Source organism: Drosophila persimilis, unplaced genomic scaffold (assembly GCF_003286085.1).
Source record: "Drosophila persimilis strain 14011-0111.01,24,50 unplaced genomic scaffold, DperRS2 tig00001463-arrow-arrow-pilon, whole genome shotgun sequence".
In the NCBI taxonomy this organism is placed as follows: domain Eukaryota; kingdom Metazoa; phylum Arthropoda; class Insecta; order Diptera; family Drosophilidae; genus Drosophila; species Drosophila persimilis.
In genome coordinates this window covers 94,288-108,469 of record NW_020825497.1, presented here as the reverse complement: position 1 = coordinate 108,469, position 14,182 = coordinate 94,288, and the positions used below count along the sequence as shown (strand labels likewise).

General features: G+C 46.2%; 2 protein-coding genes across 2 annotated transcripts; both read left to right on the top strand.

Moving 5' to 3' along the window:
- The first annotated feature begins 1,039 nt into the window (after positions 1-1,039).
- Positions 1,040-1,756, top strand: LOC113566984. Its single transcript, XM_026994225.1, has one exon. The coding sequence runs from the start codon at positions 1,040-1,042 to the stop codon at positions 1,754-1,756; it is 717 nt and encodes a 238-aa protein (XP_026850026.1).
- Positions 1,757-12,940: 11,184 nt separating this feature from the next.
- LOC113566983 lies at positions 12,941-13,952 on the top strand. The gene is made up of 3 exons (XM_026994224.1): positions 12,941-13,204; positions 13,288-13,510; positions 13,573-13,952. The coding sequence occupies exons 1-3, from the start codon at positions 12,941-12,943 to the stop codon at positions 13,950-13,952; spliced, it is 867 nt and encodes a 288-aa protein (XP_026850025.1).
- The last annotated feature ends 230 nt before the right edge of the window (positions 13,953-14,182 follow it).

The following is a 14,182-nucleotide window of genomic DNA, read 5'->3' as shown; positions in this document are numbered from 1 at the left end:
TATTAATACAGACAACCAACTTGCTGACATCTTCACGAAGCCACTACCTGCTGGAAGATTTGCGGAACTGCGGAACAAATTAGGACTACTACAAGAAGAATGATTCCAATTTAATGAAAACATGAACATGAAGCTTTATTAACGAATTTATTACATTAATTCATATTTAATTTTTTTTTTTGATTTGAACCAAAAGAACCAATGACTTGTTAAAGTAATTTAATTTTATGTTAATCTAATTTTAAAGTGATCTGATCGTGTTTTTCTGGGTTTTCCCCGTATCCTTAGAGCAAATGCTAGATCACATAACACTTCCCAGAATGCACACCAACCACATTAGAATAACAATTGAATGTTACCTTTTTGATTTAATGATGAAAACTTTTTTTATATTTTTTATTTTTATGATTTTGATAATTAATGTTATTTTTGAGGGGGGCGTGTTGGAATACGCCTATTCCCACATTCAAATAATAACATTAAATAATATTATCGATATGTTAGGTATTATTATTATGAGTTAGTCTGGTCACACTTGAAGTGTCGACGCTCTCTCTTCTTGTGTGATCTCAAGTGTGTGGACCGGTGTTGCAGAAAAAAGTAATCAAGAAATACATAAATAATCTTTAAAGAAAAACATAACTTGGTACTGTCTTCCGTTTACTAATTGTCATAGCGAGTCTACCAATATTGCGTGAAAAGTGATAGCCGGTGTGCAATTATTACTATTATTACGGAAGTGGGCGGGGCGAAGTTTTGAATTATTTTTGTGGCGTTGTGGGAGCAGCAGCAGCAGCCGGAGCTGCAGGTCCCCACCGAAGGTTCCGGCGACAAGAATGGACTCAATGCGATGCCCTCCTAGGCCAAATCCACACCAGTCCTCTGCTGTCCCGCCCAATGGGTCCAATAGTTCGCGCACACCCCCCCACCATCCCTCCGACAGGGGATTCAGATGGGTGAGCGGCAGCAGCCCAGACTCCCCTTCGCCCCAGGACATAACTTACCCCGGCTCCCCTGCAGATTCAATGCTGTGCCACAGATGGCATCGATGATACCACCGCCCGTGTTGAGCTCCCTCTGGACAGGCGGCGCTTCTCCGGACAGCCGCGGAGACTACTACGACGGCCCGCACGAAGAGTACTCCGACGGCCGCTACGATGGCGACTACGAGGGCGACTACTCGATGCCTACCGAGGAGGATCAAGAGGAGGTGTCGTGCTCCTGTCAGAGCCAGACCTGTCAGAGCCAGAGCGAGTTCAGCTCGATAGAGCGCACCAAGTCGGACTCGGAGTGGGAGGAGCTCTCCGACGGCCCTTCCCCCAGGGTCTCCCCGCTGGAGTCCCTCGGCGCAGTCGTGCTCTCCACAATGCAGCCGGAGCACCGTCAGCGCATGGTGGCCTTGTACCACCTCGTCTTGGAGTCCGCTGTGGTCAAGGTCGTGCTGCTGGTGCTACAGATGCTGTGCTGCGCGGTGTTCTGGCTGGTCGAGAAGACCGTGGGCATCAACGAAACCGTCGGCTCGACGCGCCTCCGATTGTGGAACAGCAAGTTCAAGCTGCGCACCATCCAGCGCCAGTTGCTGTGGCGCATGGCCAATTCCCGGGGCGACGAGACGCTCGTCTTCTTTGCCGTGCTCATGACCACGCCCTGGCTGTTCTCCCTCAGCCTCCTGGGATTCATCCTGTCCCTGGCGGCGCTCCTGAAGAAGACCGTCAAGGAGCTGGTGTTCCAGATACGCCTGCACCTCGTGCTCTAGGGGGCAGCCATCGAGCAGAAAGCAGCAAGCAGTATGCAATCACACACTGTCAGAAGACAAACGTCCACACGCCCGACACTCCACCCCTCCCCTCAGAGATGTTTGCACTTCCATTTGGGCATCTATTTTCGTTGATGCCAGAATCGCAATGCACGGAATCGTCTCTCCGTTTTTGGCCGCAATGAAAATATATGCCGAAATATTCGAAATTCAAAGTCAAATTCAAACACAAGAGTTAACAGTCGATCAGATATACCGTTTATCCATATTACGATCCGTTCCGTTTGGACGGGAGGCCACTTGCTCATCCCTCATCCCCGTGATTGCATTTATTATTATTATTTCTATTTCGCTGCATATTTGTTCTGCAATTTATTCAATGATAAACGGAGGAGGAGAGCATGCAGCAGCAGCAAAACATTTCCGCTGCAGCATGGGGCCTTTGTTGCCCCCAATTGCAGGCCCCCGCATACACACTTCGGAGGCACGGAATCGACCAGAAGCGGCAGCAAATTAATCATTAAATATTCACTGTACTCGTGTTGATTCAGTGATCAGTGATCAAAACAACACAACAAAAGCGTCATCATCCACGATCCACGATCCTCGACCCATGATCCATTTTCAGGGCTCTCTTGGGCGCTGGTTGGGGTACGCCTCCGATTTCAATCCCTTGCCACACGGGCAACCCGAGCAAGCCCCGATATGTAAACAGAGTCAAGACTACCTCTGCGAAGTTGGCCAAGGGAGGCGCCGGCTCTTCTTGGGATCCGATTACCGAAGCGATTGCATAAGACTCGGCCCGGAAGTGGACATACTCGTGTGCAGCCCTTTCGCCCGTCTATGGATATTCCCATTTATGATTACAGTCTGTAGCGCCACAGCAGCTCTTATAGTCTTTGAGCACTAGGCGCTGAAGGGGACGGACAGACGGACGGACGGACGGACGGACGAACGGACGGACGGACAGATGGACAGACAGACAGGGCTCAATCGACTCGGCTATTGATGCTGATCAAGAATATATATACATTATGGCGTCGGACACGATTCCTTCTGGACGTTACACACATCCACTTTTACCACAAATCTAATATACCCCAATACTCATTTTGAGTATCGGGTTTAAAAATTGCAAACAGTGATGCAAAAAAAAACAAAACAGGGAGAAAATCCCTACTGCAGTCATCGACTGCGACATAAACTCTGGCGCTTACGTATAATTACGTATAAAATATGTTCTATGTACATAAATAATCAACCAATTTCTTTCCGTTTTTTTTTGCGGATCGTTTTCTGACATGATAATTATAGTACAAGAACGAAAAATACAATAAGTATAGACAATGGAGTACAATTTTTTATTAGTTGAATTTGTGAGTAAAGCGCTTGTCGAATAGTTATTTGTAAGAGCTAATATCTCAAGTGGCTTCAAAGTCTTAACTTAATAGCAAACTTAAACATGTCTGGTCGGCGAAAAGTCATTGAATACAAGAAAACCATACTGGATCTAAATATGGGAAAGACAAAACACGACTTTTAGCATCTTACATTTAACTATTCTGAAACAGTCGTTGTGGCTTCTTCCTTAGGCTCTTCAGGTTCATCCAGATTCCTTCCGTCATTCAACTGATCCTGCTGGACATCTACTGACGACTGCTTTTGTTCGCTTGGAGCTCGTGGCTGCTGGGTTCGTAGAAGACTATCGAGTCCGCCAAAATGAGCCTCAATAATAACATAAAGTACATACGACATCAAAATAGTGATCCCAATGACAGACCAGAAATTAAGCATCTGCAAAGCATAAAATATTATACATTTGTTATAATCCACTAGTTTCTATCAACTATCCAAAACAACACTTACAAAGTTGTAGTTCGAAAAATATGTATTGGTCTCGAGTCTCGAGAGAGGCTGCCACAATGGCGAGGATAGGAAACTGTCTGCCAGACCGCCATGGCCCTGCATTTTATTTATTTATTTATTAAATTAACAAATTATCTGTTAATAATGGTTCTTAGTTACTAAAGGCGGAAAAAGATAAGTTAAAAGTTTACTAAATTTAAGTGATTATAAATATTGCAATTAGTTTTAGAGACAGTTCAGGGGATAGGGTTTGACAGAGGGAATTATAAATATGGCATAAAACCCTAAAAGGTTCATGATCAGCATAATTAGACCTACATATGGGTAGACGGATAGGCCTAAAAGTACGAGTAGGTCTAGATGGAACGGCCAAGTCAATCTGACCCAAGAAAGTTTGGTAGTCAACAGTCCCGAGAAGGAGCTTGTGCACGAACATTACGCCATTGCATATTCTGCGATGCTGCAACGACGGCAGGTCAATAAGATTTAGCCTAGACCGGTAGGGTAGCAAGATTCTACCCGAGTCCCAGTTAAAGTTCCGAAGGGCAAAAATTAAAAATTGCTTTTACACGGATTCAATAACAGCCTGCTGCTCTTTATACTGCGGGCTCCACACACAAGAATAATACTCCAATATAGGACGTACTAACGAGATGTACAGTTGTTTCGTAACGTACGGGTCGTCAAACTCCTAGGACCAACGCTTGGCTTTATTTACAGTTGCACCTATATGGGTATAGACTCCATGTCCAAGAACCACCCAGAACAGGGACATGCAGCGGGTTCCATCAAGACAACTGATCACGTTCGGATTCGATTTGCTGTCGACAATGCGGAAGATGGCACGGGAACTTGACCGTTGAAATTTTAGAATAGTTTTTCTAAATAAAAGATACCGAAAAACTTGGGTGACTGCAAATTTGTATTTTAAGACGACGAAAAAAAGGAGTGCGTGCGTTCGTTTTCATAGATTTTTCGCGACTTTTCTTCCTATATTCAAACAATTTCTGACCCTTCCGTCCTGCCCGGTGGTTGTTCCGACCACCCTTCCGAGGAGCCACTGTTGAGGGGGCAGGTTGTCCTCGGCGACGATTACGAGGTCGCCTTCTTTGATGTTTGATTCCGCCTGGTGCCACTTGCATCTTATTTGCAATCCCAGCACATACTCCCGGGACCATCGCTGCCAGAACATTTGCCTAGCTGACGAGACAAGCCGCCATCGCTTTAAACAGCTCAGACCCTCCTGGTCCGGGGTCCTGGGTGCTGGGGGTGCGATGAGCGGCCCGTCTGTCAGCAGGTGCCCGGGAGTCAGCGCGTCTCCTTCGCTTGGGTCTGGGCTTAGGGGTCCTAGCGGGCGCGAGCTGAGTACCGCCTCGATCCCGACCAGCACGGTCTCCAGCTCCTCTGCGGTGAGGAGAGCGCTTCCGACTGCCCGTAGGAGTAGGCCCTTGGCAGACTTCACACCGGCCTCCCAAAGTCCGCCCATGTGCGGTGCTCGAGGCGGTATGAAGGCAAACTCGCACCCGCTTCTTGACGCAAATTCGCGTATCGCGTCCGCTTCCGCTTCTATTTTCTTCCGCAGTTCGCTGAAGTGGCGACTTGCTCCGACGAAATTTGTCGCGTTGTCGCAGTTCACGCGTTGCGGACATCCTCGACGACCGACGAACCTTTGGAATGCCAACAAGAAGGAATTAGTCGTCAAATCGGAGACAATTTCTAAATGAACCGCCTTGGACGCAAAACAGACAAATAACGCTTTGTAGGACTTATAAGGGGGCCTTCCACGAATTTTCAGAGTCGTATAGACTGGGCCACAAAAATCAACGCCACAATTTTTAGAAACGCCTCGTCGTATTCTACGGATGACGGAATTTTTCCAAAGTTGAGACTTTTGTCTTTGCATTTTGGGATGAAGCGGAACACGAAAACGAACACTCTTAGCAGTTTGTGGTGTGACGAGTATCCCTCGATTACATCCACTAACTAATTTGCTCTCTTCTTCAAACTTTAAGAAGTCTGGTCCACCAAACCAGATCGACTGCACGATTTCCTCTACGTCACAACCTCTCGAAACTATGTCTGCCGGGTTCTGTTTTGTTGGCACATGCCGCCACGTAGCTTCACTTGACCACTCTTGAATCTCCGCTACTCGGTTCGCAACGAATGTTGACAACGACGAAGGGTGGGATCTGATCTAATGAAGAGTAACTTCTGAATCTGACCAGAATATCATTTTATCAATTGGAACCTTGAGCAGGGATTTGATTCGGTGACAAAGGTCTGCTAGAAGGTGAGCGGCACATAACTCAAGCCTTGGGAGCGTTTTCGCTTTGAGTGGCGCTACTTTCGACTTTGCAGTCAACAAGGAGACCTTGAAACCTTCTGCAGTTTTTCTACGGATATAGACGCAGGCTCCATAAGCTCTCATGGATGCGTCGGCAAAGGCATGTACTTGAATCGGTGACATGGGATCAGTATGCACAAATCGAGGTATGGTAATCTTCTCCAACTGACCCAAGGATTCTTTTAATAAGTTCCATGCTGTTTCCAAGTTCATTGGAATTGACTCATCCCAATCTAGCTTGTTAAGCCAAAACTCCTGCAGTAGGATCTTTCCCTTAATTACTAAAGGACTTAACAAGCCAAGGGGGTCAAACAGCTTTGATGTCACCGATAATATGTTCCGTTTTGTCGCTCGGAGACCCATAACTGACGTGTCAATTTGGAACTTAAAGACGTCTTCGTGTGGCAGCCACGATATTCCTAACGCCTTAGTAGACTCTGAGTCCGAGATCGTTATCGGTTTAACTGTGCGGTGCGGTGACCTCAGGTGAGTTCGAAAACCATTTTGTCAATTCAAACCCAGCGGTTTGAAGAACCTGAGCCACATCAGACTTAATTGTCTTTAACTCCTCTACGCAACCAGCACCAGTCAACATGTCATCGACATAAAAGTCGGAGGCAATAACTTCAGCAGCTTTAGGGAATGAGAGTTTTGCAGACTCACTCAACCTCTTCAAACACCGAATAGCCAAAAATGGGGCTGGTCCAGTCCCATATGTTACGGTGTTGAGCTGGTATATTCTCAAGGACTCAGACGGGTCTCTTCTCCACACTATAAGCTGGAATTGTCTATCCGCATCAGCGACCCAGACTTGGCGATACATCTTCTTGACATCGGCTGTCAAGGCGTACCTGTGTAGTCTGAATCGGAGCAATGTCGAATACAGCTCATCCTGTATCGTAGGACCGACCATCAATATGTCGTTCAAGGCCACCTGAGAGGACGTTTTACAAGACGCATCGAAAACAACGCGGAGCTTGGTCGACGTGCTTTGGGGCCTCAACACACACTGATGTGGAATGAAATAATGTGGAGTTTTGGGGATTGTGTTGTCTGTGGTAGACATGTGACCCAAGGAGAGGTACTCTTCCATGAACTCCAAGTACATTTTCTGTAACTCGGGGTCACGAGACAATCTTTTTTCAAGCGATACAAACCGCCGTTTAGCCACTTCAAAGTAGTTGCCTAAGATACTGGGATCTGATTTGAACGGCAGTCTTACTTCAAACCGACCTGAATGCACGACCTGTGTAGTCCTTCTATAATGCTTTTCACATAACTTGTGTTCAGGAGATAAAGACTTTTTTGAAGACGGCAATTCTTCCAGTGACCAAAACTTTTGTAATATATTGTCGATGTGGATCACTGACTCTTCTCGACAACTCAAACAATTCCTAGCTTCTTGGGTGGCAGTCACCTTTGGAGTGTATCTGCCCGACACAATCCAGCCGAGAAGCGTTTTCTGCAGAGTTGGATAGTCAGGACCTTGTCGAATCTGACCAACAGATAAAAGTTCGAAAAATGTTTCTGCACCTATCAACATATCTATCTTCTGTGGCTTGAAGAAATATGGGTCTGCAAGTGGTAAGTTCTTCGGGATTTTCCAGTCACTCACGTTAAGTGTTTGATCAGGGTGATACCCCGAAATGGACCTTAGAATCCAGAAATCAACCGAAAACTCACTACCAGTAATTCGCGACTTCACCACCGTGTGTATCTTTTTCTTGACTTGTGAATTGGATTCACCAATACCAAGAAAGTTGATACACGACCCCTCCCTACGGATCTGTAAGCGCTGTGCTAAGTCCTCAGTTATAAAATTGGTTTGAGACCCCGAGTCAAGCAGAGCTCGGGCCAAAACATGTTCACCATTATTTGTTCGGGCGCTTACGATCGACGTAGCCAGAATAACTCTATCCATAGCTGTCGCATGGAGACCATGCGAAGTGGAAGGCTGATTCTGATTGGGAGGAGGAGAAGAATTCTCTGGGGGTGATGGTAACGCTAGACTTTTATTCGCCACTGTGTACCTATGCAATAAGGTATGGTGTGAGCAGCCACACACTCGACCCTTCTTAGCTTTGCATCGTACTACAGAGTGGCCTGGCTGCAGACAATTGATGCACAAGGATGCAGTTTTTGCGAATTCGAACCTTTGCATTACTGCCAGCCGACCAAATGGACTGCAATCTGTCAACAAATGGCCTTTCGCATTGCAGTAGCTGCATTGTTGGTTTTTGGTATTCGCGGTGGAACACGCGAATGAGCTCCGATTATGCGGCTTGCTTGGCACAGCTTTCTGCTCCTGCTTTGGTTTGTCCGAATTTTCGGCCGAAAGATGCTGATGTCTGCGATTAAGCAACTTTTCACAGTCCGTCCAAAGTGGAAGTTTGTCATAATCGAGCTGTTCTTCCCATTTCTCTTTGGTCACCGGATCGACTCTGCTCAAGACGAGATGAATAATCATCGCATTCGAGATCTTTTTATCATCGACAACAACGAACCATATATGGATGAGGCAGTATCGATAAGGTTCCTTAAGGACGATGCTGATTGCTGGGTCATTTTGGGAAGACTAAATAGGGACAATAATTATCGTAGACCCGTTTTAAGCTAGCCATTGCTTTCTCGTAGTTTGTCTCGGTTACTTGGAATGCCCTAACTGTTCCCAACGCTTCACCGGAGAGACACGAAAGCAAATGGTTGAACTTTTCGATAATTGGAATGCTTTGGTCATTGTGAACTAGAGTCTCAAATAAACCTATGAAGTCTTTAAAGTCCGAAAAGTTGCAGCTGAACTGCGGCAGAGCTAACTTCGGAAGGCGAGCACGAGTTGGGCCACCATAAGCTGGTACTGCCGGTATTGTCTCATCAGCTGTCTTTAATGCGCAAATGAGAGACATTAATTTTGCCTTTGTGACAATTGAGAGTTCTTCCAACTCGACTCCAAATTCATCGTCAATGTCTATATCTTCAATCTTCTCTTGAAGTTCGCGTGCCGTGTCAATGTTACGCATCAGCGTTTCGAGTGCTCGAGTGCAGTCGAGCACCGTCAATACCAGTGGAATATCCCCCGCTTCTAAACGGTCCGTTAATAAACGAATGCCTTTGACACGGCAACTGCGCTTTTTCTTCTGCTCTTCAAGGGCGATATTGTTGGCTTTTGAGGTCATATTGATTCTCAATACAAGCAACTGAAGGCGAAAGATCGTTTTTAATAATCGTATTTAATGCCGAGGCACTCAATGAAATAATGGGTAATTGTACCCAAACTAGGTGAAAAACCAATATACCCGAAAAATTTAGGGTAGAGTGTCGCTTGGCTGGCGCGTACACGAAAACCACACAAGAATAGCAACGAACAGCAATGGTGACAAGCGAAAACGAAAAATGTCACCGCTGTAGTTCTGAAGAATGGATGTTGTGTATACGTATGCACCGACAACGATCGACGCTAAATTGATTTGCGAGGCACGACTTTGTCTTAATTGATAGTTGGATCCTACTGACACCAAACGAATATACCCGACGAAAACAGGGTAGCGCGTCACTTGGTGTTTGGTTTGGATCAAGCGCGCCAAACAAAAGAACAACGATAAGCAACGGTGAAGAGCGAAAGCGAGACGAAAAAATTCACCGCTGCAGCTGCGTATTGGTATGCGTGCTTGGCCAACGACCCAACTATACATATATTTGACACTACGAAAACGAGAAAGGGGAAAGGGGTGACAGCGATTGCAGTTAAAATGAGTTATATGTGTAGTTATTGCGCCCAAGAGGGTTAGATGTACATATGTATATATGTATTAATATATATGCTCAACTCTAACTACAGCATGCAATCGAGCTCTACTATGTCATACGTATGTGCCAAGAATTGAAAGCGAGGTGCAATTGTTTCAGCACAAGACAATAATTGCGAGTTTTTTTTTTTTATCTTTTCGTCTTCACTCGAGCTTTCAATTTTTTGCACAAACACCTCTTGATAAGATTGGAAATTCCAGATGCTGTACTCTCCTCTTCTTATGCTGGATGCTCCACTTGGATCTCCTTTGGTAGATGGTATATGTATATATCTCCTTTGGTATATAGCTGCAGACAGGGTATTGCACGACCGACGCGGTGATTTTTAGTTTTGTTTGTTGAATTCTTTGCACACACGTCGCGGTCAATTTGGCAATTTAGCTGCAGCACATATGCATGTACATGTAGGTATAATAGATTTTGGCTATTGATCTATTCTCCACTGTTTCACTGTCACTTTTGCACTCCACTTGAATTAGTACGTTTAAATTGCAAGTCCACCCGGGGGCGCCATGAAATTTTAGAATAGTTTTTCTAAATAAAAGATACCGAAAAACTTGGGTGACTGCAAATTTGTATTTTTCTTTTCTTCCTATATTCAAACAATTTCTTCTGCGCCTATCTTACCTACGGTGGCGAAGCGGGGCGAATTCGCCAAGAGCGAGAGAGCGAGCTTTTATTGCGCTCCCGCTTTGCCCTAGCCTAACTTACACTAGACTTCATAAAATACGATCCTAATAACAATTATTATTAGCCAAATGGCGCTACAACCGTGCCGAGCAAATCTTCACAGTCGCAGCGATACTACCTGGTAGGCAAATTCGAGTTAAATCATTTTGTAAATCATTCCGTTCTCTCCGTTACTCACTCTGATCCTGGCACAGAAAGTAGTCGTTGAGCGTGCATAGACCCACGATAGTACCCTTCAAGCCAAGAAGTACATTGCAATCCATAGTATGTGTGACAGAATTTGATTATGATACGGTCTTAACTTACACTGTGAAAATGGTCATTCCATCCCAAGGTTTCGATTCACTTGTCTGACAGCTGGCCTCGCTGAATTTTATATTTGTGCTGCTTGAGTTCAACAAATTCTGCATTAACTGCTCCAGAAACGTATCCATATGTGCCGCAGAGCAGGAAGCCGGAAAGCAAGATGCGATCTTGATCGAAATGGATACGGCGGGTACATTTAGAAAACAGTACTTTCCATGTATGCTGTCACTACTGGTGATCTCCTCGCTGATCTTGACACACTCATCAAAGTTACCCAGATGGTAGGCATTGCCGGACAGCACTCCTGAGGGAATGGAGCCCCAAGCATCGATCACTGCTCACAAAATTCGTCAACTTCAGTTCTCATTCACTTGAATATAATTTTCATTATTTACTTACTCTTAAGGGCCCATAATTTTCCAGCAGTGAGCGCCTGCATGAACTGCGCCATGTCCGCGAAACACAACAGATCCTCCTGACTGGGTATTCGGGTGTGGAATAGATCTAAGTCCGGGAGCGATGCATTACAGAAGTGTTCAGCAAACTCGACTCCCAGCGGGCAGAGCCTTTTTAAACGCTGGTAATCTTGCATGACATCTCCGTCTTTCAGTTGTGCGGCTCTGACAAGTACCAGTCCGCAGACAAGTAGACTGCTTAAAACGTTCACCATGCTAATACTTTTTCGATTGAAGGCATTGCACCTTTTGACTGTGATTTGATAGGAATGTGACTGTGATTTTAAAGGAATGTTTTGAGGGAAATCTGGCGATAACATTATCAGTGTGTCAGCTCTCGAGTCAAGTATATCAGCCAAAATGCTTAATTCAGTCGAACATCACCGATAAGGAGCACAAGCTCATTTATTTATAATCTTTTCCCAGGTAATCGTTTTACTTATTGACTTTTGATGGATTCAATTTGGTTTTAATATGAGTGAGTAAGAAAAAAACGGAGAAAACAAAAGTTTAGCTAAACATGGATGTAGACAATTTGTTCTATAATTCTGATCATTGCGTGAAAAGATGATAGCCGGGGTGCAATTATAACCATTAGTGGTGGCAGATCCTTTCTTTGTTTCAATGTTTTTTCCAATTCTCATGACAAGTAGCAGCAAAATGGCGAGAGTTCGTGAAGAGATTCCGCCTCCTCGCAACAACCAAATTTAAAACGAGGGGGAACGCTGTGAGTTGCTGCGGACACCGCAATTCTACATTTATACCCGATACTTAGTCAGTATGGCTCTCCTCCGGCAGAGGCCGCTAATATTAAACGACACGACAAAGAGTGCGTGCGAGAGAGACAGAAAATCAGTCTGAGCGTGACGTCGGGCGCTGCGAAGCCACCGCAAATTGATTTCTTGCTTCTGGCTACAAAAATGATCCGATCTGATCCAGATTCAGCAATCTGATAGATATGGTCGTTATCTATGATTCTGCGTTTTTAGTTTTCTCGAATGTGCAATATTGTGAATGCAACAGATTTTCGTCCTTTGTGGGGGCGGAAGGGGGTGGGGCGAAATTCTGAGATATACGCTTTATAGTGAGATCTAACGGAAGTGCGGATACCAAATTTAGTTACTCTAGCGATAATAGTCTCTGAGATTTGTGGATTTGCGGAAGGGGGTGTGCCGAAATTTGGACACGAAACCGTCAAGGTCCGATATCACAGGAGTGTGGATACTCATATCTTCAACTCAAATTTTGCAATTGGCAAAACCGACCATGAAACCTGTGTGTTAGAGAGAGACAGAGCGAGAAAGAATGAAATTGTTTTATTGATTCTGGCTATAATAATTATACGATCTGGTTAAGATCTTACATTCTAGAACATACTTATAAACATCCTCTACGATTCTGCGTTTTTGGTTTTATCGTATCTTTAAAAATGTGGATGCCCCAGATTTTCGTTCTTTGTGGGGCGGAAGTGGGCGGTGCGAAGTTTTAAAATATTTCTGTGGCGTTGTGGGGTGGTGTGCTGAGACCTGAAAAGAAGGGAGAATCTGTTTGGAACACAACATCGAAGTGGGCCCTGAACTATCACTTGGAGACGTTCAGAACTGGCTCTGGGAATCATTCAGTACAAATATCGAAAGTACAGGGAACATAAAGTAAATAAAAATACAAATTCAAAACAAAGCCCATGAACGAATATGTCCTCACAGGTGCTGAAATAAGATGAATCCAACTATTAACAATCCACGTTCCCCATTCACCCGTTCGCGGGGTATTTTCGGATCCATGGGATCCTTCGACTTTACCGAGCAGCAGCAGCAGCAGCCGGAGCTGCAGGTCCCCCCCGAAGGTTCCGGCGACAAGAATGGACTCAATGCGATGCCCTTCCTAGGCCAAATCCACACCAGTCCTCTGCTGTCCCGCCCAATGGGTCCAATAGTTCGCTCACACCCCCCCCACCATCCCTCCGACAGGGGATTCAGATGGGTGAGCGGCAGCAGCCCAGACTCCCCTTCGCCCCAGGACATAACTTACCCCGGCTCCCCTGCAGATTCAATGCTGTGCCACAGATGGCATCGATGATACCACCGCCCGTGTTGAGCTCCCTCTGGACAGGCGGCGCTTCTCCGGACAGCCGCGGAGACTACTACGACGGCCCGCACGAAGAGTACTCCGACGGCCGCTACGATGGCGACTACGAGGGCGACTACTCGATGCCTACCGAGGAGGATCAAGAGGAGGTGTCGTGCTCCTGTCAGAGCCAGACCTGTCAGAGCCAGAGCGAGTTCAGGAGTGGGAGGAGCTCTCCGACGGCCCTTCCCCCAGGGTCTCCCCGCTGGAGTCCCTCGGCGCAGTCGTGCTCTCCACAATGCAGCCGGAGCACCGTCAGCGCATGGTGGCCTTGTACCACCTCGTCTTGGAGTCCGCTGTGGTCAAGGTCGTGCTGCTGGTGCTACAGATGCTGTGCTGCGCGGTGTTCTGGCTGGTCGAGAAGACCGTGGGCATCAACGAAACAGTCGGCTCGACGGGCCTCCGATTGTGGAACAGCAAGTTCAAGCTGCGCACCATCCAGCGCCAGTTGCTGTGGCGCATGGCTAATGCCCGGGGCGTGCTCATGACCACGCCCTGGCTGTTCTTCATCAGCCTCCTGGGATTCATCCTGTCCCTGGCGGCGCTCCTGAAGAAGACCGTCAAGGAGCTGGTGTTCCAGATACGTCTGCACCTCGTGCTCTAGGGGGCAGCCATCGAGCAGAAAGCAGCAAGCAGTATTCAATCACACACTGACAGAAGACGTCCACACGCCCGACACTCCACCCCTCCCCTCAGAGATGTTTGCACTTCCATTTGGGCATATATTTTCGTTGATGCCAGAATCGCAATGCACGGAATCGTCTCTCCGTTTTTGGCCGCAATGAAAATATATGCCGAAATATTCGAAATTCAAAGTCAAATTCAAGCACAAGA